A 24,837-nucleotide genomic window follows, 5' to 3' on the forward strand; every position below is an offset into this window, starting at 1 on the left:
ATCCTTGTACACTGCAAGTGTACAGTCCAGGGTGCTGCAGTGCTTACCTTTTCACACTGCTTTGCCAGGTTTTCTCAGCCATGTTTTATGTCCCTGTAGGTACAAGAAATTTAATGTTGCACGCATTGTCACTATTTTTAAGAAAGCAAATAAGAGAATATTTGTCAGGATAAAAACCTGAGTTACTGTGACTGTTTGATCCACACTAGCTACATAAATAAATAGAAAGGCTTGCTGTATTTTTAATTTTTATGATGCTACTGCAGCACTACCAGTGCTTACTGCTCTGTTTATTCAGGTGTCCACCTAAATAACTGTGAAACTTCATCTTCAGCAGAATCTGAAAACAAGCTATTTGATGGACTACAAATTATGAGTTCTTCTCATTCTTCAGGGCGTAAATATGCTTTCAGCTGAAAGCCAGGGAGGGAGGGGAATTCTTCCTTTGAAACAAGCTTTTAGTCTGCACTTCATCTCCTCTGGTTTTGTATGAAAAGCCACACTGGACTAAATGACAGCTGAAAAGGCAAGCTGCTGTATCAGGGGATTTAGCAGAAGGAAGCTGCTGTTCTTTCAGCCAGCACCTTCCCAGAAAGCTCACTGAATCTCTTACCCGTTCAGTCCAATTGTGAAGTCAGTGCACTAACAAATATGCACATGAAACAGTTTAATTGAAAGTACCTCTCCCTGTCTTAGTACTGATATCCGGGTTTAACAACGTAAATAAATACTCACTTATGGATATCAATTTCTATTCTGTAATTTAAAGTGAGATTATCCTTTCCTAAAAGCTGCTGTTCAATGGCAGAATCATCTAAAGCTACAGCTAAGTTAATTAAAAAAAAGAAAAAAGAGCCACTCTCTTCCTTCTGTTTCTTCAATATCCAGCAAAACTGATCTCTGGAGTTACTGCAGTTGGTTTCTGCTAGTTGATCACAAGTTCCATTCCTATCAAAATGAGTCCTGCTTTCCTATTTTTTTTTCCAGTTTTAACTTTGATAAATAGGAAAAAAGACACAGAAGACTTTGCCAACTGTAAAATCTAGTCATGTTACATACACAATGTTGAAATTCTTACACAAAAAAAGGGTTTCTGCACGTTTGGTGACAGCACATTCTGACTCTGTAAATGACCTGTTGGTGGTGTAAGATTTATGCATGCAACTGAAGTGATACACAGTTGTTTAAAAATAATAGTAATAATTAAGGTTGAATGTTTTCAAAGACAAGTCAGTATTCTTCCGTGTCAGACTTAAATGCTCTTCAGACCTCAGGAGAATGCTAGGGAAAAATAATGACATCATCATTAGTTTTGAAAGTGTTTTTCCATTTTGAGCACAATGTGATATTGATCTTGAAATACTATAGAGTGACTAAAGAAGAACATACCCGTTTGTCCACGGCTAGCATAGCACAATTCCACAAGGGATATTTTTAATCAAATCTGTTTTGGTCACTGGTTTTCTAATACACAAGTTACGTTACGGACATACCAACATTTGCATGACAGTTCTGCGTGACTGAAAGGTTATCCTTCTTGGTGTGTGTAAAATCATCTTAGGAAATCTTTCTTAGTATGCAAAGACGATGAGACTAGCTGTTTGAATGTTACACCTTTCTTTCACACAAGTGTGTGTCTAAGGGCTGATCTTTGTTACTGATGATTATTAGCAATTAGGAATGTGTTACTTTCAGGGAAAAGGCTTTTGGGCCATTATTGCTCATAATAGCCTTTCTTTCTCATTGAAGCCTTGGACTTGCCCTAACTTCATCAGAGCAGAGGAAAAAAGAATAATGTGAACAATAGGAGCCATGGAGTTTGACTTAGGCCTAATGTGAGGAGGCTGTAAAAGCTGTCAGGGAGCTTGATTGATTGGCTCTCGGGCTGCAGCCATCAGTGCAAAGCAATAATGTTCCTGCCTCTTGTGAGAGGGCTGGATGTGCCACCTGGGGTCAGAGCTTATCAGCCTCAGGGGCCAACATTTCAGATGAGGCCAAAGTGCAGTCAATAATTTATACAGAAATTTGTGTGTAGATTCTGGAGTAAAGCAAGCTTTATCTTGATACTGTTTGTTTGACCAAGGGAAGAATTAAGCCCTGTCTGAAAGTCCACCCTCTTTTTTTCTTTTAGTGACATGGGAAAATAGTCTCCTAATACTGAAATATGTGTTTCTGTCATCATGTTGGTTGTACTTCAATGAGGGAGGGCATTCCTATGATGATACTTTGGGGGATGTTTCATTGCCAAAAGGAATGCAGAGATTTTTAACTGATTATATTAGGATTCCTAGAACCCTAAGATTTTACTTACGTTTTATGCAACACTGGTCTGTCCTCAGTGGCTAAACAGTTTTGTTTCTAAAACTATGAGGGTCAAAGGTTGATCAGCTCTAGTGCATGAAGAAGCCAAGAGAAGCTGTAGTAGTGGCATAGATCACAACAGATCAGGGAAAACTAGCCAGGCTCTTATTAATAAGTGGAGAAATTGGGACAGCCTGCACAAAGGACACTTACAGGAAAATTGTCCAGCTGGTCGCTGGTAAGAGAAGAGAAGCCTAGCAGAAAGTGTACTGATCGCTAGTGTGAAATCAGTTTGCTGGTAGCTTGCCTTTGCATTGCATCAGTATTGACAAACAGCTGGAATAAGCCAACTGGTTAACTAGATGTTTTACTAGTTTACCCACTTGGGAGGTAATTTAAAACAGGAAAGAAAATCACGGTGAACTGCTCTGCAGAACTCTGACACCTGTTGAAGTTGGTTAGTTGATAAGTAGCTCACTTTTGTTCTGTCCCAGCAAAATGACTACTTTGCCTCAGTAGATGCTAACAAAAGCCCTTTTACATTTCTTCTGCTCAAGGAGAACACTATTAGTCATAGTTTATTAGGCTTGTTTACAAAACAGAACTGGCATCTTAAGTGTTACTGAAATACTTGTAACTGTTCTGGGCACCTTTTTCCCCACTAAAATACAAGAATTTTGTAATAGGAAGGACAGCACTGCCTACTATTTTTTAAGGAAAGGAACTAGTTTGTGGGACAAGAGCTGTAAATATTATGTAGCATTTAGCCTTGACTGCATAATATTTGTTTTGTGGTTTTCAAATCTTGAAGGTGGAGTTTCAAGCATAGCTTTGGTTTTGATCTGTTAACTAAAGCAATAAAAGACCTTACAATAAGGTTACTCCAAATCCCATACTGAAGCAATTGTATAGGAAGAAGAGCCTGAGATGTGTAAGGTTCTTGATCTGCTTTTCCTAGACAGAGAAAAAAGTGGAATGGTGGGCCTCACCATACTATACTTAATTGATTCCTTTTCAGTGCATGGATGGGAAAGAGGCAGAAGAGACAGAACTCCTTATTTACAGTTGCAGTTTTCATGGGACTCTAATGTACATCCCGTGCTTAACTATACACTGCTTTTAGCTTTATGTATTTTACTGTGAAGTTTCATGGTGGGGTATTACTATATTAAGATCTTAATAGTTTACGTCCACAAACATAAAACATGTGCCCCTCCAAGTCCCACAAACTGAATGAAAGAAGAAGAGGTGCTTGTCTCCTGTTAGCTGTAGTAAGAAATCCTGAGGGAGTTCTGCAAAAGAAATCCTGAATGTTTTTTATCCCTCCCCTTTGTCTTGGATGTGTCTGTCTCAGGTGTTTTCCCAGGCTCAGTCTTCATGAAGTAAGTGAAGCTTAATGCAGAGAGAGAGAGAGAGATGTAAAGTGCAGTTCAGCAGATTTCTGTGTTTTCAGCCACTGCTTTAAATTGCTATTTTAAATTCCAGTGAGTGGAATAATAGAGAAGTTATCATGTCTAGTAACTGCCGTTGGCCTTCGTAAAGAATGGCTTGTTAGGAGGCTTTATGATTTACTGAGGCCACAGCTGGCTGCCAGCAGAGCTACAGGAATGTGTTCTCTCTTGGGCCTGGTAGCTAGAGATGAAAAGGATCCAAAGCTGGCACAAAAGCAAATAAATGCTTTGACTTTAAATAAAGCATCATAATTTATAAGAGGCTCTGCTTCTCAATCCCAATGAGGTACACGGATCAGCAGCAGCTCTTTGAGGTTGAGCAGAATTGTCTGCCTGGCTCGACTGCAATTCTGGTATCTGCAGTCTACAGATTTGGAAGCATTTTCATGGTTTGGGCTTGGAATTGTTTCTTTATCCATGCTGTTTCTTTTCCACAAATTCTCTCTCTTCTGTCTTCCTTTCCTTTACGTTTCATTAGCTGCTCTACTGTTTGATAAATAATTGTACCACTGTTTGCACCTGGCAGCTCTTTATCGTGATGTAGAGTACTGGGGAACTAATCACCAAAGACACCTGAAGGTTTATAGGTGCATTTTGTCATCTGTTGCTTGGTTTTTACTCTCCAAGTGAATTGTTCCTACAGTAGCAGAGTTCAGAGCTGGGACACAAAATTCTACTGAGATGTCCTAATACTCACCTTAGGAAGAAAAATAAAGACATATGAGCTCCTTAAGAGGTTCTTTTTTTAAATAGATACATACACACATGCATACACACATAAATTTATACCAGCTTCCCTATTTCTGCAGCTGTTTCTCAACAGTTTGCTGATATAAACGGTATTTCTGTGGACTGGTGTCTGAGATGAAGAACAGAAATGAGGCAGAAAATTATTAGAGGAACTCCTGAATGCTTGTCAGAGTGTGAAAAAATGGTTTTGGTTTTCCCTTTCTGGTCTTACTTCTCATATTTAAAAAATAGTGCTTTTCCCTACACTCCTGTCTTGTTTTGCTTTGCTATTTACTTGCTTTTAAGGGTGAAAGAGTTTGGGAGAGAAATAACTAGCTGAAGAGATCCTGTAATTAATATAAACTGCAGGAAGTGAGTGTGACAGATGAGCTGAAAAGCCCTATGTTCTGTTGCTTATCTCAAGTGACACATGGTCCTAGAGTACAAGCAAAGGCAGTGGATTGTGGGACTTCTTTTTCTTTTGCTCTGGTAGAAGGCAGAAAAGTGTCCGTGTGTTCCACAGGGCAGCAATATAGGAGCTGAAATAACACTCCTTGAGAAGCGAGTGGAAAATTCAGGGGATTACAGAACATCATTTCCTTCTTCTAAAATTAAGACTATGTGACATTTTTCAGTGTCAGGCTATGTGAATCACAGTTATGATTACTAAAGTGAAAGAGAAAAAAGTCTGCTAGAAACAAAATACTTCATTTCTGAAACAGATTTGGTTTTCTTCAGAACACACAGATGTTAAATGATTTTCAACTTGCATTTTTAGTGTCAGCTGAAATAAAGTAAGACTGCAGTATTATTCTCAAGCTTCAGTAGAATAGTGAAGTGGTTCACTTACTCTGGCCAAAAAGAAGATAAGGTTCATACAAGAACAAATCTTTAGTTGTACTCCAGAGGTCAGAAACCTATGGTTAGTTTATAATAACATTAATTGCACATTTTCCTGTAAACACTGCAAATATGTGCCTGACATTCAAGAGGTGTAACAGCAATTTACCCAAAAAGGTTTCCTAGTCCTGCCAAAATCTAATCACTTTGCTATAAATCTGACAGGAGAAAATTATGTTGGTTGCTGTGGCTTCAGAGTTTTCAAAATCACCATTCTAAGCAGCTTGCATTTTAGTTCAGCTGTTCAGTGGTGGATAAACCTACAAGCCATTTGGGACCCAATCTGATGTACTTTCAGGGGTATTACCCAGTTTTCACTGAGTCTTTTATTGCTCTTTTAATGAGTGTAAAATTTAGCCTTGTATTTGATTAGGACCATTTGTTTTCTTTCAGCTCTCCATTTGCGTTTAGATCTTGCTTACTGGTTATTTAGGCAGATAGGCAGACTGTCTTTAGAAGAAACATACACTGAAAAAATCGTAGTGGCATTGTTACTATCTCTGATAAGGGACATAAGCTCTTTGATTAGATGCTGCCCTGTTTTCCAGAGCCAACCTGCTTATAGCATTTCAGTCATAGCTTTGTTCAGAGGCACTACCATTTCAGCTCACCTTCAGCAACAAGTCTACCTAACGTGCTGTTTTGTTTTGTACTAAAACTGGAAAAGGATAGTGTTACCAGGGAGGCAAGAAAAAGAAAAGAAACTAGAGCTTCTTTTAGCTGACCATTCAACTGAATATTGACCAACTGTCTTCATGAGAAAGAAATAGATGGTGGTGAATAAGCTGGAGTCTAGTTTTCCAAGAAGCTCAATGATTTTCCCAAATCAATACAGCTCATCAGGCTTCAGAACAAAGGCTGTGGGAGACGTGACAGTGATGGAAGTGGCTGTGTATTCTTTTGTGTATTAAGCACATGGGCTCATGGGGAAACAGGCCTTCTTCAGTTATTTCAGTGTTTATTCTTCTTTATGCCCTGGGATAAGCCTCTAGATTAAGAAAATGTATTACAGTTACTATTAGGTGGGATGAAAAAGTTGTCTCCTTGATGGCCTACCTCCATGGCTTCAAGAGGTACTCCTCACTGTATAATTGCTGCTTCTTTTCTGAATGCAAATGGGAGTATGTAATGCAAGTCCAGGGAATATACGTTTTGTTTTTATGTCATTAAAGGTGTAACACAGCTTTTCCAAGCTAGGGTGGTGGTTGCTTCTCTAAATACATTGTACTGATGACTTCATAATGAAGAGGGAAAGAAAGGGCATGCCATTTGAACAAAGTATCCATGAAATTTAGGTTGACATTACTCAACTTCCTGGAAAACACATGGATATTAACAAAGTTTGTTACTCTGTTGAAGAAGCTGCTGTAGTTTATGTGGCTAGAGTAATGCCAACCTGCTTTAGCCACCAGCAGGGCAACACTAACTAAAATAGCAGGTTTTAGCCTCTCAGCCCTTTAACCTTTAAGCTTACTATGCTTTCATAAAGTACTAAATTAACACCACAGCTAAGTGTCTCGAAGGTTTATGACTGTTCCAGCAGTATTTCATTATGCTTCTTTTCTTTAATGCTATCCAATCTTCTCAGCTTCGTTGCTATACAGTATTTGTTCAGATAAAGTCCAGTGTCCAGGATGACTAATTGCAGATCTGTGCTCCAGATGGTTTGATTACAGGATGTGGTTAAAGTGACTTTTCAAACATTCAGCACAGCAGTAGGGCTCTTTAAAAAAGAAAAAAAAACAAAAAAACAAAAAAACCCCCACCAACAAAACCAAAAAACCCCATCAGTCTTGCATTTCCAGGCCACCTGACAGTCATTAGATTCTCAGGCTTGCTGATGTTGATGTCTGTTACATGTGCACCTGCTGTAGATGTAGTTGCTTTCTTGCGCCATGCTAGACAGAGAGTGTGATTAAAGTAGTAAATAAATTGTATGTCTACCAGATCAGTATTCAGTGTAGAAGACTTGACTTTATAGGTAGAATGTTTACTGTTAATTTTAGATTACTTTCTTGATGGAAGCAATCAGGGAGAAATAAGCTATTTGCATGGCAAGTCTAACACATTGTTTGGTGTTTTTTATGCCTGGATGAATTGCAGGTGTATATGTGGATCTGGGATTGATGATGATGTGGTGGATGTTGTGAGGCAAATGAGTTCTACTGCTCTTGCTAAACCAATGGCAACAAAAAAGCTTGAGATAATCCTAAGATTACAGATTTTCATCGTGCGGCTTTTTGCACTTCATGTATTTCAGTTACTGTTAGAACAGTGATGTCAAATAGATATATGCGGGCTTAAAAACTTAGCAGTGCCAGATGCAGAGTAAAATGTATTTAATCCATGGTGGCGGTGTACTCACTGATGACAGATATGCCGTGGTTTGGCTATCCCAGGCATGTCTGTATTATTTGTATTATTTGCATTATTACATATCTGTATTATTTGGCAAGGCTGGGACAAAAGGCAAACGGAATTTGGTTTGCAGACAAATTTGTGGGTTTACTGATCATAAAGATACAAGGAAATGCTTTTGCTGTAATGTTACGTCAAGAAATGATGTGACGCCTTCTCAATACTGAGAACTGCATCTCAACCTTGAAGAGCGGCTATGCCACAAGAATATTGCTACAAGAATTTGTCATATTAAACTTTTTAAGAGGTAATCTTATAAAAATTACTACAAAGCACAGTATACTTTGGTAGCTCTTCCTCTGGCATCAGCAAAAGTTGCCTTAAAATGATACTCAGAATAGTGAAGGCAGTAGGCAGAACTCTTAACCGAATGGGAATTTTGAGCAAGTAGGACTCCACTTATATTTAAACGTAAGTGACTTATGTGTCTTTTCAAACATACGTGACTTTTCGTGACTGAAAAGCAAAGACATTACTTCTAGTTTTGGAAGATCATTTAAATATTTTTCAACAGATCAGTTACAGAAGTGTTCAGAATGACTGTGCAGAAACGCTTTCTCCAGAATTTTGGAGATACTTTTGGCCAGATGCTCTGCTAAGAACAGAGGGAACAGCTCCTTTTAGAAAAATGAAGGCATACCCATTCACCCGTTCAGATAACTGGTCTTTTGAGTTTTCTGGGAAAATAATCAACTTGAACTAAAACAGAATTTTGTAGCAATTGCTGTGATCTGAACACAAAAGCAGTCTATGCTGTCAACAGTAAGTCAGGCTTTCCAGTCTGATTAATTGAGTAATGTCTACTTATATTGGAATTTGAATATGTTTCTTGTCTAAAGCCAGTATTTTCAAAAATTGGGGCCTGCATTTAACATATTAATGTGATAATTTGATTCCTAATCACATGATCTAATTTTCAAAGTTTTGAATATAAACCGTAAAAATTCTTGGCTTATGTTCATTGCAGAAAACAGAGTCAAGAAAACAAAAGTATTAATATCTGTTTTAGACTAGATCCTTCAGTCTTCCGTTCTTTAGATGAAAGAATATCTACAAGAGTGTATCCTGTTAGATTTGAGTAGATCGTTACAACTTCATGTGCCTGCTAGAAGTGCAGTGTCAAGGTAGTCAACATTAATGGTACCCTGGCTTGGTATTGAAAATGCATTGTGATTGTGATGTTTTTGCATCAGAATAGCACATCTGCATTTGTTAGGCTGACTTTAAAAGAGCATGGCTCTTTTTTTCAAACAGTGAACAACAAATTTAGGTAGTTCATTTCCAATTTGCGATGACACATTTAATTCTATAAATTTAGTTAATAGTAAATAGCCAATTTTAGTTCTGGTCTTTGTTATGCAGTCACTGACAAAAAGGAAGGGAGGGGAAAGGAAAGAAAACATATATTGCATCCACAGAACTCATAAAAAGTGCTTCTTTCTGTAGATTTTTGAAAATTATTTTATTACAAATCACTTTTGTGACATGTGACCTTTCATTCCATAATAAAATCCACATACAAATTGTCACAGTTACTTTGTACATTATATCTATCAGAACTGCTTATGTAAAATGGTTTTGTACTCCCTTAGGAATGTGTTAGTTTTTCCTATCTGTTGTTGGGTGATTTTTTGCCATAAACATTGTGGTTGTGAATGTGGCAAGTAAAGAAAAAAGCTCATAATGGTACACGCACTGTGAAGGAAAACACTAAAATACAGAATCTTTTCTTGCTTCTAGCAGGCTAATGAAATTCCCCTTGATGTTAAAGGAGGGACTTCTGTTGACAGTGATGGGCACTAGGTAGCATCTTGTGTGCACCTCTGCCGTACATTAAGGCTTTTGTGTATGATCCTGCCCTAGCTAATAATGGATTCCGGCAGAAAAGGTACTGGGTAGTGTAGGTGAACTGTAAAACCTCTAGGTAACATGACCCCATTTTCTTGTGTTAGACACCATTTTGTAATTCCTACACAATAACACATTCACCACTTACTGTGTCTGCTCCTTAGTGATAAAGAGTAGCATGGGTAGTAACTTTTGAAATTTTCATTTTCTTATTCTTGGCTGCTTTAATTTAGGATATTTGATACTGAAGACTGTGGAGGATATTGCTAATTTTAGATATACTGTAACTGTGAATAGTTACGTAGTTTGTAAATGGAATGCTAAACCAAATTAAATCAAGAAATTCACACCTTCATTTTGGGATGTTTTTCTCTATTACATCCAAATCTTGTGAACTCTGCTCTTGGTGAAAATCTTGAGTTGACACCCTTACTTGGTGGAAGAAACATTTGCATGTAGTCTAAATATATTCACTATTGTTTGATCCAACCTCACAAGAACAGGATTAGATATTTGGCCAGGTTTCCTGAATTGGAATCTTAAGAGTCCCGATATCCTCGGGTACACTGCATTACAAGCATCTGAATTTTTCTCCCATTCTTCAGTAATGCTTACTTTCAATAGTTTAGCCTCTTGGGCTTTTTTAAGGTGAAAATACATCTCTGTATTCAGACAGACCTGTGGGTTCTTCAGGCTGTCTTTGCATTTTCACTCTTGTTCAGGCAATGCTAAATAAATGGTCGTTACATGATGTGTCATCTCACATATAGTCTAATGTAATGGGAAGTCTCATTACAGGGACTTCTTGTGACTTGACATAGCCCCAGTGAGGTTTGATCTTGTACGTGATATTTTACTTACTTCATGAGATGGAAGGAGTGTGTGGAGAGCTATGCCCTAGCACACACATGCTCAAGAGGAGTTGGAACAACTTGGAGAAGGGTTAGTTCATCTATGACTGCATGCCCAGTGTACTCAGATGCAATCCGTGGAGGTGAACTGAAGACTGCTGTAGTACTGCTATTCGTGTACTGCCCCTGAGACAGTGCAGAGAAGTCCCAGCAGAGGTTCTTGTTTTGAGCTTGAACTCTGTGCAGGACAAGTATTTTGGATCAAAGAAAACTGTAATAGTACACCCTGACTGGGTGCAGCAGGAATAATCCTTTCTCTTCAGTAGCACATCCAGTACATAGTGTGGGTTACTTACCTTTCACATCTCGTTTGCATTTTCCAGTGCTTTACTCCAATAAGCCTCCAGTTGCATGTTTCCTTAGGGGTCAGTCCCACCTCCCATCTTACTTACACTCTTTTGACCCATTTCTATGATAATCTCAGAGGATTAAATGAGCTGCCTTCACTGCTGGTTCTGTGGAATCTTACCTGTGGCTGAGTAATGTGCTGTTCATTAGGGAAAGGAAACTTATTCCTTGCCACAGTTGTTCTAACGCAGCATAGAAATTAATCTTCCCTCCTACTTCCATACTGGGGCCTTTGCTAAGACTAACAAACTTAATGAGATGCTAAACGTAACTGACTTTAAAGGAGGAACCTACTTGTGTTTGAAGTATTGACTTTCTTACACTGGAAGGTCATTTGAATGTCTTCTAAGAATTACTGAAAAGTGTATTGATTTCCGGGGGTTTTATTATTATACGTACTCCATGCCTTCTACTTTGCCCTCTTTTCTATTAATAGGTAACAGACTATCCCTAGGTCTGTTATATAAATTAATAAATAAATAAAGCACAGGTAGAGATAGACAAGACTGTGCAAATATTGAGGAAGATGGAGACTTAGTAATACACCTTGATTAAAAAAACCCCCAAACCCCACAAAACCTAACAATTACATTTTAACTAAAGGATAAAGGTGAACGAGCTGGGGGAAAATGAATGGCGCAGTTAATTCTCCCCTAATACTCCGTGGGAAGTCAGAAAACCCTCCTTGCTTTGCACATTTAGGAGATTGGACAAACACTGGTAAGTGGACAGCAGGGAGCAATTGTGCTGCTGCAGGGAGATGGGCTGCGTGATAGAATTTAGCGATGGAAAATAGCCGTGATTTTCAGTGAGAGCATTATGGAGTCACAGCTGGGGAGGTATTAAGGTGGAAGGAAAGCACCAAGGTTACCAGAGGAACACCTTTTTAGTCTCTCTCTAGTGCATGAGTGGCAGATGGGAACATAGCTTGGAGTTGCCTGTTGCGGGAAACCCAATTTCCAGTGACAAATACTTCCTCCGCGGATCTACTGACGTGTTCTCCTCTTCACGTTTTTTGCCCCTGCGTTTCAGTAGGTGTAGCCCTTTCACGACATGGCGCGATTTCAGCACTGGAGGAAAACGACGGGGCATCTGCTATCCCAGAGCCCCACAGCCCGCCTCCTCTTCGGCGCCAGTGGCGGCGGCGCTATGGAAGGGCCTGCTCCCCTCCCGGACGGGGGACGGTTCCGGCGGAGCCCGGCGGGCCGCCCTCGGGCCCTCGGCCGCAAGAGCCGTTTCTCCGTCCGCTTGCCTTTGCCCGCCTAACACCCCACAGCCGCCGTCCGGGCCCGGCAGGCGGCAGAGGGCGGTTTCAGCGCTGCAGGGCGCGGGTGCCGTCGGCGAGGTGTGGCAGCCCTGGGCCGCGGAGCGAGGACCCCCTTCCCCCGCAGGGCTCGGCGCTCCGGGGCAGGTGGGCGACAGGCAGAGCCCCGCGCCGCGCCCGCCCGCAGAGCGCTGCACGCGCCTCCTCGCCTGGCCCCGGCCACCAACAGGCTGGCGGCGGCGGGAGCCGCACGGCTTGGGTGCGGCCAATCAGGAGCCGGAGCTGGCGGCGGGCGAGGGCCAATGGCGGCGGGGGCCGCGGCGCCCCGCGGGGCCGGCGGCGACAAAGGCCCCTCAGCGCCGGCGGGCGGGCGCGGGGCTGGGGCGGGCGGGCTCCGGCAGCGCCTCTGCCCCTGCCCCTTCCGCCGCTTTTTCAGGCGGTGGTTCTCGTTCGAAGGGGGCGAGGGTGAAGTGTGTTTGGTGTTTTTCCAGGCTGCCGGCTTTGCGTAGGTCGTAAAGATAGGGCGTAGCGATTTAACCTAATCCTTCGAGGTATTCAGTGCCTGGCTCTGACCCTGGCTGGAACAGCCGCCTACCTTTCCTCTTTAAGACCAGTTCGCCCCAGTGTACGAAATTCCGGTTGCCTCACCGTAACGGCGACTTAAAACCATATGGGGTATGATTTTCAAATCTGCCACAGAGAATTTTCAGGGAAATCCCTTCTTCCCTGGTAGCTCCGCTAACAGCACTTCACATACTTCCCCGCTGTTAAAAGGCCCCTGAGGAAATAAGCAGCTGATTGCAGGTTTACTTTACCTTGGTGCAGCAGAGAGGGGTCGTTTTGGTACAAAATTAGAAATTGCACTGGTAAGACAAAGCAGAAGGACTGGCTGGAAACAGTCTGGCACAATGCCATTATTATATCCGTTACAAAAACGCTACAGCTAGAACAAGGGAAGTGTAGAGGAAAAACAAGTCACAAGGCTGGCAGCTGCGAGTTAGTGTCTTTACGCCTCACATAAATTGGAAGCGTTTTGCATCATGCCTTTCTTTGCTAGGTAAAATACGAGGTTTTCTTCAGTGTACGTTCTAGTAAGAAGAGATGGCTGGTTCAATAATACTGTCTTGTGTTTATCTGCGGAAGTTAATGAATTGAAGGGGTCATTATGCTGTCTAGTCCATAAACATGATGATAAATTACGTGAAGAAGTGTTTGAGGGCAACCTGAAGACACTTGAATGACATCCCCCACATTTATTTTGTTGTTGCTTAGGATATCCTTACCGTGCACACATTTTACCAGGATAATTTGAATAAACCAAAATTAGAAGTCTGCTTTAGGTGGGGATGAATTTACATTTAATAAAAATAATAAGTGGAAAAGCAATTAAATTACAAGGCATTTTTTAAAGGATCCCTCTTTCTATGTATCTGTATTGCGGTTCCTCTTAGCTTTACTCTATGGCTGCAGTTTCATGTCTAATCCCTCGCTTTGCACAGAAGAAAAAGCAAGGTAAATAATAGTTGTTTCCATCTATGTCTGCTGAACAAAACTTGCAATGCATACGTGTGTGTTTGTGTGTTTGGATACATGCAATTTCAAATAAATAGAAGCAGCATTGTCATATTGTTCAAAGCAAAGCAGGTTCTTCTCAGTCACCTACTGATTTAAACACTGTAACTGGTGCTTAGTTTATGCTGGCTGGCTGCCAAGCGAAAGCAATTATGTGCAATAATAGCAAAATTAAGAGGTGAGTGTTGCTGTTTTACAGCAGGACATGGCAAAACCCATTTCCTTCTGTCAGCTGTATCTTGATTACACACACAGTCACACAGGCACACACTCTCTCTTACACGCATACACATGCGCACACACGCTCTTGTTCTTTGTCATTTGCTGTCTTTCCTGTGGGTTTTAACTTGAGGTCGATGAAACCAGAAAACAGGAAGAGTATAGACCACAGTGTTGGAAAGCAAATGAGAATAAAGCTCTCACTTCGTGGGGAGGGAGAGAAAAAAATGAAAAAAAAAAATCCCAAACAAAAAGCCTACCCCAATTATTGTTCTGACTGTGATAATACTTTGTTTTTCTCCCACTGGCAGGTGTCCTAGTGGTAAACGTTACGTGGAGGAACAAGACTTATGTGGGAACACTGCTGGATTGCACAAAGCATGACTGGGCCCCTCCTAGGTAGGCGGTCATTCTGAATCTGTTTTTTCCTCTGCTGTATTTTCACCCCCAGTCTCTGTCAAGAGGCTGTGCAGAGATTAATAAAAACCAACTGGTTATAATTGAAAACATGCACCAGTGAAATGACTAATTCTCTGTTCCACGCTGAAATGTTGGGTGGGAATTTTTATTTCTTTTTGTTTCATGTTTTTGAGAGGGAAGGGGAAATACATGGGATTTGATCAGAAGGCACTTAATTTAAAAATGCATTTCTGTAAGTTTGGAAATTTTTTCTTTCCATTGTTCTAGTTAGGTGGTCTTGTTCTTACCATTTTTGTCCTTCTTTAATGACTTTCTCTTTGAAACTGTAACATGCTCATTTGGAAGAAGGACATGTTTCCTTTAACATGTACGAAGGTTCTGTTTTGGGAAGTGGTGGTGTTTTGATATTTATTCAGTTCACAGCACCTGCTGGTGAAATCTGCTCTTGTTTATATAGGTTTTGTGAATCTCCAACAAGTGACCTGGAAATGCGTGGAGGACGGGGCAGGGGAAAGCGGGCAAGGTCCGCTGCAGCTGCAGCTGTACCTGGGAATGATGCGAGTTTTGCAGAGTCCAGAGGACTTCAGAATAAGAATCGAGGTGGTGCCAATGGGAAGGGGAGGAGGGGCAGCCTTAACTCAAGTGGGCGCAGGACACCCCCAAACTGTGCCATGGATGAAGTCAAAGCCAGCCCCTCATCCACAAACAAGAGAAAAACTAAGCCTCCAATGGAGCTAGATTTGAACTCCAGTTCGGAGGACAATAAATCTGGAAAACGTGTTCGTACTAACTCCAGAAGCACTCCCACCACCCCACAGGGGAAACCCGAGACTACTTTTTTGGATCAAGGCTGCTCTTCTCCTGTGCTGATTGACTGTCCTCACCCCAACTGCAACAAAAAGTACAAGCACATTAATGGATTACGATACCATCAGGCTCATGCACATTTAGATCCAGAAAACAAACTGGAGTTTGAGCCTGACAGTGAAGACAAAATTTCGGACTGTGAGGAAGCGTTGAGTAATGTGGCACTTGAATGCGGTGAGCCAAGCACAAATTTGCCAGGCTTTGATCCATTAAAAGCACCGACATCTCCCTCCTCCATCACTACCCCAGGGACCCCCAAGGGAAAAAGGGAACTGACCAGCAACGGCTCCGGTCCAGTTATCAGTTCCAAAACTGGCAAGAATTCTGGCAAAAAGAAGGGTCTGAACAGTGAATTGAACAGCCTTCCGGTAATTTCTAATATGGCAGCCACACTGGATAATTGCTCAGTAGCAGATGGCAATTTGCAAACCGAAATGCCAAAATTGGAGGCTGAGGGGTTAATCGACAAGAAGAGTTTGGGTGATAAAGGCAAGAAAGCAAACAATTGCAAAGTGGATAAAAACCTTTCCAAACTGAAAACAGCCAGGCCCATTGCCCCAGCGCCAGCACCAACTCCTCCCCAATTAATAGCTATACCTACTACAGCCTTTACAACCACCACTACAGGGACAATACCGGGACTGCCCTCTCTAACAACTACTATTGTTCAGGCTACACCAAAGAGCCCTCCGCTAAAACCTATTCAACCAAAGCCCACAATTATGGGAGAGCCAAGCACTGTAAACCCAGCTCTCACATCACTCAAAGACAAAAAGAAAAAGGAGAAGCGAAAGCTGAAGGACAAAGAAAGCAAAGAGACGGGAAGCCCCAAGATGGATTCTAAGCTGGGAAAGCTGGAAGATTCAAAAGGGTCTGGGAAAGACTTATCTGGACATTTTTTAAAGGACCATCTCAACAAGAATGAAGTGCTAGCTAATGGACTGTCAGAGTCTCAAGAGAGCAGGATGGCAAGTATTAAGGCTGAAGCTGATAAGGTTTACACGTTCACAGACAATGCGCCCAGCCCTTCCATAGGGAGTGCCTCCAGGATGGAATGCAGCACTTTGGTGAATGGACAATCTGCCATGGCGCCACTGCACGTATTGACACAAAATGGTGCAGATAGCACAGCCGCTAAAACTAACAGCCCTGCTTACTCGGATATTTCTGATGCAGCTGATGATGGTGGTTCCGACAGCAGGTCAGAGGGCATGAGGTCAAAGGCCAGCTCTCCGTCGGATATTATTTCTAGTAAGGATGGTGTTGTAAAAGGACATTCTTCAACCACAGCACAATCGGCTCAAGTGAAAGAGTCCCATTCTCCCTATTACCATGGCTACGATCCTTATTATTCCCCAAGTTACATGCACTCTGGACAGGTCAGTGCCCCAGCAGCTGGGAACAGCAGTACCCCACAGGGACTGAAGATCAAAAAAGAGGCTGAGGAAGAGGCTGAAAAGAAAGAGAAGGCAGAACCTGCAGATGCCAAGAAAAGTGAAAGCACTTCCTCTAATTTGCAGCCACAACATCAGTCAGTAATAACGCAAAGGCACCCTGCACTTGCTCAGTCACTTTATTATGGACAGTATGCCTATGGGCTCTATATGGACCAAAAGTCCTTAATGGCCTCTAACCCTGCTTACAGGCAGCAGTATGAAAAATACTATGAGGACCAGAGACTAGCAGAACAGAAAATGGCACAAACTGGGAGGGACTGTGAAAGGAAGAATGACCCCCCCTTGAAGGAGATTGGGAAGGATGACAACAAGCAGAAGAATATTCCATCTGCCACTATTTCAAAGGCCCCTTCAACTCCAGAGTCCAGCAAAAATAACACTAAAATAGGGTCATCAGTCCCTAACAAAGGTGAGGAGACAAGCAAATCACAGATGCTTTCCAATCACCAGCAGCAGCTTCAGTCTGACAGTTTCAAAGCCAAACAAATGGAAAACCACCAGCTCATAAAGGAGGCCGTGGAGATGAAATCTGTTATGGACTCCATGAAGCAAACGGGAGTAGATCCGACCACAAGATTTAAACAGGTGAGGTCACAGGAAATGGAATGAGAGTGTCTTGATTTATCCTTAAGTCATGTGAGATTTTGTCCCTGATTCTGCTATGTTCTTCTACCTTTGCAGCCAAACAAGCTCCGCCATCCTTCTTTCATGCTAGATAGTACTGTAGTCTGTGAATAGACCAATAGACTTTTCAGTTGAGCTGTTTGAAAAGGAAAAAAAAAGACAAAGGTCTAGCAAGGTGGTGACAAAACCCAGGCTTAAGTCCCGAGTAGACTATTTTAAATTATGTTCATGAATAAAATAGAATTAGCTTTCTCTTTTAGATGTAAATTCTAAGCACTTTACTTAGTTCAGAAATGAGAAATTTCAAGCAAAATAAGCGGCTTTGATTGTGAGAGGACTTAAAGTAGATTTGAAATATGGTTTGAAGTGTTTCTTTTTTTTGTTAAATGACAGTTGGCATTTACTAAAGATGGGTGAGCTGGTTCTTTGAAGAATTGGCTTGAAGCTCAGCTCTTTATCTTAACCCAAGGTGACCTTTTTGAAGCAGTTAAGTTCCCCTTCTCTCCTCAACCAACCTCAAGCCCCTACAGACCTACACAATGGATGAAATCCTCTCTCTGCTGAAGTCAGTGATAGTTTTGCCATTGACTTCAGTGGAACCAGAATTTCATCCAGTGGCTTCGTGCTGACCTTCCTAGATGTCACATTGCCTTCATTCGAGGCAATGCGACTGTCTCTGTGCTCTGAACTGGAGCCTCAATGCTTGATGCTTTCATGTGCTGGTGTACGGTACATCCCAGACTTCCCCCTTACTTGTCTTTCAAGATACGGTGGGGTCAGGCGAGTGGGAGTTAGGGAGCTCTAAAGGAAGCGGCAAGGTACAGCCCCAAGTAGGAGACGATTTCTGCAGATTAAAATGAGTATTTGAACCAGGCTGTCCAGGCGTCTGGTTGTGTGCTTATGTTTCTGTTGCATGTGCCATAAATGTGTATCAACTGGAGACAATGTTTACAATTAGCTCTTGCGTATCCTGTGTTAGAAAAAAAGGTCTTCCTGTTACTGCTCAGTACTGGCTTGGTGTAGTCTTGTAAAGAACTCGCCTACCTAATTCTATAATGTCTTTATAAACTGGTCTATGTAATACATTATGCAAAAAAGTATTTACGATAGCCTGCACATGTTCTTTAAACCATGTGGTCCTGATCCTGTAAATACTTATCCATGTGTAATTTTACAAACTTGAAATAAGACTGTCAGCTGAAGTCTGCCTTAATGTCTGACTTCGACTGATTCCTGAATGTTTGTAATATCAGAAGCAGCATTAGCACCTTTCCAGATAGATCAGTTTTTCAGGTTCACTGTTCCAGGTAATCTAAGTGTTCTGGCATATCATTAGCCAGCTTTAATTTTGTGGTTCACAGATATTTTTTGCTCTCTAATGGGAAGATCTCTCTGTGGGCTTTAATTGAAATGTTTTATGAATAGCATGGTCTCAGAACTTTCATACAATGCATATGTATTTCATGATTAAACTAGTTAAAGGCATGAAGAAGGTTATAAGATGAAGCAATTGAATTAAATTTTGATAATAGTCTCTTGCTCCTTCATGGGAATATTGGTCGACTTTGAGCTCAAGGCACTCTGTAGCAAGCAAACCTCTCCTGTATGTAATAGGGATATGTTATTAAAACAGCTATTAAAAATACATTAACTGAAGTATGGGAAATATCAATAACGATCTTATTTCAACATCGAAGTTCAGAACAATTTTTTTTTTCTCTTCTGTATTAGGATCCAGATTCACGAACATGGCATCATTATGTCTATCAGCCCAAATACCTTGATCAGCAAAAGTCAGAAGAACTTGATCGTGAGAAAAAGTTAAAAGAAGACAGTCCTAGAAAAACACCTAACAAGGAAAGTTCCCTGCCTAACCTTCCTGTCTCATTAGCAAGCATTAAAGAGGAGCCTAAAGAGGTCAAGCGTTCTGATTCTCAATCAGTGGATGAGAGCAAGATAAAAAATGATGATCGAAAGACTCCTGTAAATTGGAAGGACTCTCGGGGTGCTAGAGTAGCGGTTTCCTCACCAATGAGTCAGCATCAGTCATATATCCAGTACTTGCATGCTTATCCTTATCCACAGATGTACGATCCCAACCATCCAGCCTATCGTGCAGTCTCTCCTGTCCTAATGCACAGCTATCCTGGTATGTATTCTGAAATTTGCCTTGCACACTAGTTAAGATTTACATCCTCAAAGTGCAGTAAAGCCTGCATTTTAATATTTCTGTTAGTAGCTAGGGTAAATTAAAAGCTTCATCGATGACATTTGTTTTGCTTGTGCTTCCACTGGGGAAAGTTCTGTAGATGAAACTGATTTAATACAAGATGTTCCTTTTATGAACTGTCACAGTTCCCAGCTACAGTTTTCTCAATCCTTGACAGTCTGCTATTGCTGTTAGACTGACAGATAGTTTATTGCCTATAAAAATATTCTAAGCACTTACTGTCACAACCATTATAGTTACTATTCCTTTCACTTAAAGAGGACTCATAAATGTCTGAAATGGCTATCAGCTCAACCTTCTTTACAACCTCCATTCATCAGGGTAAATTAGGTGAAGAAATTGAAGAGCAAAGATGCTGTTTGATAGTCACATGATCCATTTTTGGTGTTATGCTCTGTCCTGGCATCCCCTCCTCCCACCTTGATATAACCAGAATGTAAAACCAGTAACTTGATATGGTATTTATTGTTTACCTGCAGGGGCCTATCTCTCTCCAGGATTTCATTATCCAGTTTATGGGAAGATGTCAGGGAGAGAAGAGGCAGAGAAAGTCAATACCAGCCCGAGCATCAATGCGAAAACAACCACTGAGTCCAAAGCACTGGATTTGCTCCAGCAGCATGCCAGCCAGTATCGCAGCAAGTCCCCTGTTGTAAGGCTTCATCTGTTATTATTGAAGAGTGGTACATATGGGGAGGGGTAGAGAACATAATTTTAAGAAGCACACAATCTGGCATCAAGCTCTGAATGCATCATTCTTCTTTATAGTACTGCTTAAAATAAAAGCAATTTATAGTCAGGATGCTTCCATGGCATAAACTGGAAGTGACACATATAACACAGTTCTGTGCTCAGAGTCTTCCTATTTTAAATGAATGGACTTAAATAGAAATGTAGGTTCAGAGATACCTCCTGGTGCACGGTTTATTGCAGTTAAACAAGAAGCTCCCATTTGGAAACAGATAATGAAATGAGAAGTTGGGCTGTGGGATTTGGTAATATCCCCTCCCTGTATTTGCCAGGAAGCAACATCTTCCAAATAGCAGATTACCAGCCCCCATTTCTGATGATTTCCACACTGGAGCAAATGCTGTTATTTTACTTTCAGGTAAGTTGGTGCTCATTTTAATTGTGAGCAAGCCACTGGCTCTGATTCTGTTTTTAAAAGGGCTTTCTTGCTATTCAGGCAGGCTTGATCCCCAAGGTGCATTAAAGAGGGCTAAGGATTCATTTACATAAGCTTTCAGCAGTTCAACTAGGTTGTTCGGCATTGGCAAGTCAGCCAAGCTTAAGGGAGCCCAAAACTAGAAGTCATCATGGTGGCTTCAAGCTGCAGTGTGTTGCTTCAAAATCTCTGTGCCTTGGAAACTCTTCCATTAGCCAGATGATACAGCAGCTTTAGATTAGGATCAAGTACAAGTAATCCAGTAGATATATTTCTTCAGAAAAAATCAGCTTCATCATTTGAATTCAGAAGGTTGCCAGGTAATGGCAAGTGTGGTTTTGTTGTGATTTCGTCCCTTTTAGAGTTGCCACATCAGTTTTCTTTCACTTTCTATTACTAGCCTGTGGAAAAATCAGCAGCTGAGCGTGAACGGGAAGCAGAAAGGGAACGAGACCGGCATTCTCCTTTTAGCCAGCGGCATCTCCATACGCACCATCACACACATGTTGGAATGGGTTACCCCCTTATACCTGGACAATATGACCCATTTCAAGGTGAGCAGAAGAATTTCCAGTGGTGGGATTAGCTTGCCTCATGGAGTTGTTACCTTGACATTGGAAGTCATGCCTATATGAAGCATTTTCAATAGACATCCCCTTGTTAAATCAGAAGTGCTTTCACATTTAGGAAGAAGGCTTGAAAATTCACAGCATGGACTAACAGCAAATGAATAGCTCATGCCTGAGAAATACCAAGTTTTGTTTCCAAAACTGGGTGTTAGAGGATCATTAAAGATGTACCAGTTAGGCTGTCATTCACGTGAATGTTTTGATTCTTACTACAAACTGACATCAACTGGATGAAAGGCAGTAGAAAAACCAAACCGAACAACCTCCTTTTTATATAATTAAGGTTGTGTAAGCAATGGAAGAAGTGTAGCAAAGACAAAAGCTTTTTATACTGAACATATTTTATGTACAAGTCATTGCAGTCACAAGGGTTTGAGCTTGTTATAATTTGACCGTCTGAAAGAGGACTCTCTATTTTGGCAAATGCAGTGCACAAAGTTGCGCTCAGGGAAAAAGCAGCACAGTAAGATACAATTTATTCTCCCTAGGTTTTATACCAGTCTTTGACTGTTTTTCTCAAACGCTGGACTCTAGCTGAATGAAAAGGAGATTTCCTCCCATGCAGCAAAGTACATGCTATCACAGTTGCTGGCTAAATGACATTAATTCATTATGTTCACTTGGTGCCTCAGCAGTTACTTTGCCTCTGTAAAAGTCTTGACATTTCTCAGTTTGATTCCGTGATTCCATATGCCTTTTGGGATGCATTATGCTTGTTCAGAAGGAAAACTGTAAAAATGGTAAGTTATTATAAAGTATTGTATTCTGAGCAGCTGGCATGTCATTTCTGTAATTCACTGTGACTTTTGTTTCTTGTTGTTTCCTGGTACCTATTATTTCTACTGACCTTCTTATTCAGGAACTCATACAAACCACTTAGCATCATGCAGTGCAGTACTTGGAAAGGAATACAATAAGTAGGAATGCTGTATATTCTTGTAAAATATCTATTAAGGACAATTCTGTTTACTCTATGAAGGCATATTGATCATACTGGGCAGACTGTCTTAACACTGTGGCCTGAAATATTTGCCATTTATGTAGTGTTAAAACCCCACCATTTTCTGATGGTGGGGGTTTTTATCTGTTTGCCTTAGAGATGCTTCCTAACGTTTCTCTGAGCACAAAAATCCATTAAAACAAGAAGTACGTCAACATTCCTTCATTTTTTCTTTCCCTCAGGATTGACCTCTGCTGCCCTTGTTGCCACTCAGCAGGTGGCTGCGCAGGCATCTGCATCTGGTATGTTTCCCGCACAAAGAAGGTAAATAGCCAGTAAATCTTAAATTATATATCTTAACATAGAGAGGAGAAAGCAAATCATAAGATTTCATAGCCTGATGGTCTGCAGTTCCTTGTATGATGCAGTTTTTAAGGATGAAGAAAACTGGGGACTTTGGGTTAATTGTAGTTTTATTCTCTTTAAGGTGACATTTTGTCCTTAGTTGTGTCCTTTAACTGTAACATAGATCATTGAAAAGGAACAAGCAATCTGTCTTCTGAGATTTTCCATAGACTATGTTTTAAGGATTGGTATTAAGAGAAAACAAGTGATTATGAAATATGATTTAAGATCCAGATTTTTTATAAAAGGGTTTTAAAATTCATGTTCAGTTAGATCCATGTACTACCAGGAAAACTTAAGATTTTATCTGTTCTGCAAGTCTGCCTGGTTTGCTGATTCTGCTTTCAGAGAGGTTTGCTTGGGAGTCCATTAGAGCTGACATTCTATTTAAGTTACATACCCATTCCACGCATTTGCCTCTCGGTTATTTACTAGGTTTTCAGTAGAATTTACTCTTCAACCATCATCCTTACTCTTCAAGAGGAAAGGGACTCTTCTGTATTATAATGATCCCATCTCAAGTGGAAAACTCAAAGCATCTTTAACATTAGTGTTTCTTTCATCACTGCCATGTTAATCCTCAGAGTTTAATGTATTAAATAGTACTGTAATGTTCCATGGTTATGGGTGTCTTTCTGAAAGCTGACTCTGAAGACAAGTGACCATGTAAGGCTCTTAGCTGGAATTGTTTGAGTGAGAAAGGTTGGTAGCCCTGAAAGAGCTGATGGATGCTAGGGTGTCAGAACCCAGAAGATAAATCTCAGCACAGATTACTTGTTAGTGTGCTGTTCTTGGCAGGGGAGGGACGAGGACATGGCTTGCTGTTTCTCCTTGGGATTGAGAGTACTGTGCAGTTTTAATTTCACGGTGTATCTGAGGTGCAGAAAAAAAACTAGGAGGAAGGGATACTGCATACTAAAACATTCTTCTTTCTCTTTTCAGAGAATGATGAGTTTGGAGATGTACATTGTCATGTGACTGGATCACATGAGGAAGCGCTTTATTACAGACATCAGTTCCATGGTGTTAATTTGAAATGCCTTAATGGCAGGCAAAAACCAGTCATTTCATTTTTGTAAATTGCAGATTTTATCACAGAGTAACAAATGTTGCTGTAATTAGACTTCTGTTTTTATATATATATATATGCGTATATATATATATATACATATATATATAAAAATATATATATATTCTTTACTTTTTTTGTATCAGTACCAAGGCTCGCACACAGGGTCTGCTGCTAAGTTGCGAACCATACAGTAAAAGGAGATATGTATTTGTCATGTTTAGAAAGCGTTAACTACAAAAGGCTGTTTGTTTCTTTTCTCTTCTTCTTCCTTTTTTTTTCTTTTTTTTATTTCCAACTGTAAATAAATAATGTTATGTATCAGTGTGCCTGAACCTTGCATACCCTTCTGATATTTCCCACAAGCTCTCAGAGAGGCTAACTGTGATGACACTTTGGTACAATGTAGACGTCTATTTGGTGGCTCCTATTAAGATGCATCAGTGTAAAATGTTACTGTAATCACTGTTTCATTGTAATTGTGTATTGTGAAAAATATACCTTTGAAAGGCATGGGGATTCTAGTACCACAAAAACTGTGTTGTATATAATGTATAGATTTTAAATGGAGATAATGAGCATCTGTGAATAATGAAATGTCTTTTTTGATAATCTTGAATGGCAGATAACCTAATAGCCTGCATACCAGAAGACATCTGTGATTGTTCTATTACTTGAATAGTCCTGCAGTCTTTTTTTTAATGTTTACAATTACCCAGTTTTAGAAGAGAGACTTTAATGCTGTTGCCTGGTTACTTGTTTTATGCTGTAATCTAGTTTATTTTATGTAAAATGTATATCGAATGCTTTCATTTTTATACCTGCCTTAAATAATTTGGCAATCAGAATAAAGAAAAAAGTTGATTTTGTACTTCCTTGGTGTCTATGGGCCACTCTGAATGATGTGTCATAGGTGTAGATAGCAGAGGCTGCAGCTACCACCCAGCAACTAGTCTGTGTCCCCAGAGGTTCTCCAGGGGCTCAGTTACTGGTGTGCACCTGCAGCCATCCCATGCCTCCCTGCTGGGCCTGTGGTGTTGTCCTCCCCCAGTGGGTGATGCAGGGCCCAA

At 40.7% G+C, this 24,837-nt stretch overlaps 1 protein-coding gene across 1 annotated transcript in view; it reads left to right on the forward strand.

The window, feature by feature from the left end:
• ZNF608 (zinc finger protein 608) overlaps positions 1-22,674 on the forward strand; it is an 81,138-nt gene extending 58,464 nt beyond the window's left edge. Inside the window, exons 3-8 of the mRNA XM_059833596.1 lie at positions 14,273-14,360; positions 14,839-17,290; positions 19,061-19,478; positions 20,039-20,211; positions 21,125-21,278; positions 22,536-22,674. Of these exons, the coding sequence (XP_059689579.1) occupies positions 14,273-14,360; positions 14,839-17,290; positions 19,061-19,478; positions 20,039-20,211; positions 21,125-21,278; positions 22,536-22,621 (3,371 nt within the window). The 3' untranslated portion in view covers positions 22,622-22,674. The remainder of the gene's footprint in view (positions 1-14,272; positions 14,361-14,838; positions 17,291-19,060; positions 19,479-20,038; positions 20,212-21,124; positions 21,279-22,535) is intronic.
• Positions 22,675-24,837: the final 2,163 nt, after the last annotated feature.

This window comes from Gavia stellata, chromosome Z, assembly GCF_030936135.1.
Source record: "Gavia stellata isolate bGavSte3 chromosome Z, bGavSte3.hap2, whole genome shotgun sequence".
Classification (NCBI taxonomy): Eukaryota; Metazoa; Chordata; class Aves; order Gaviiformes; family Gaviidae; genus Gavia; species Gavia stellata.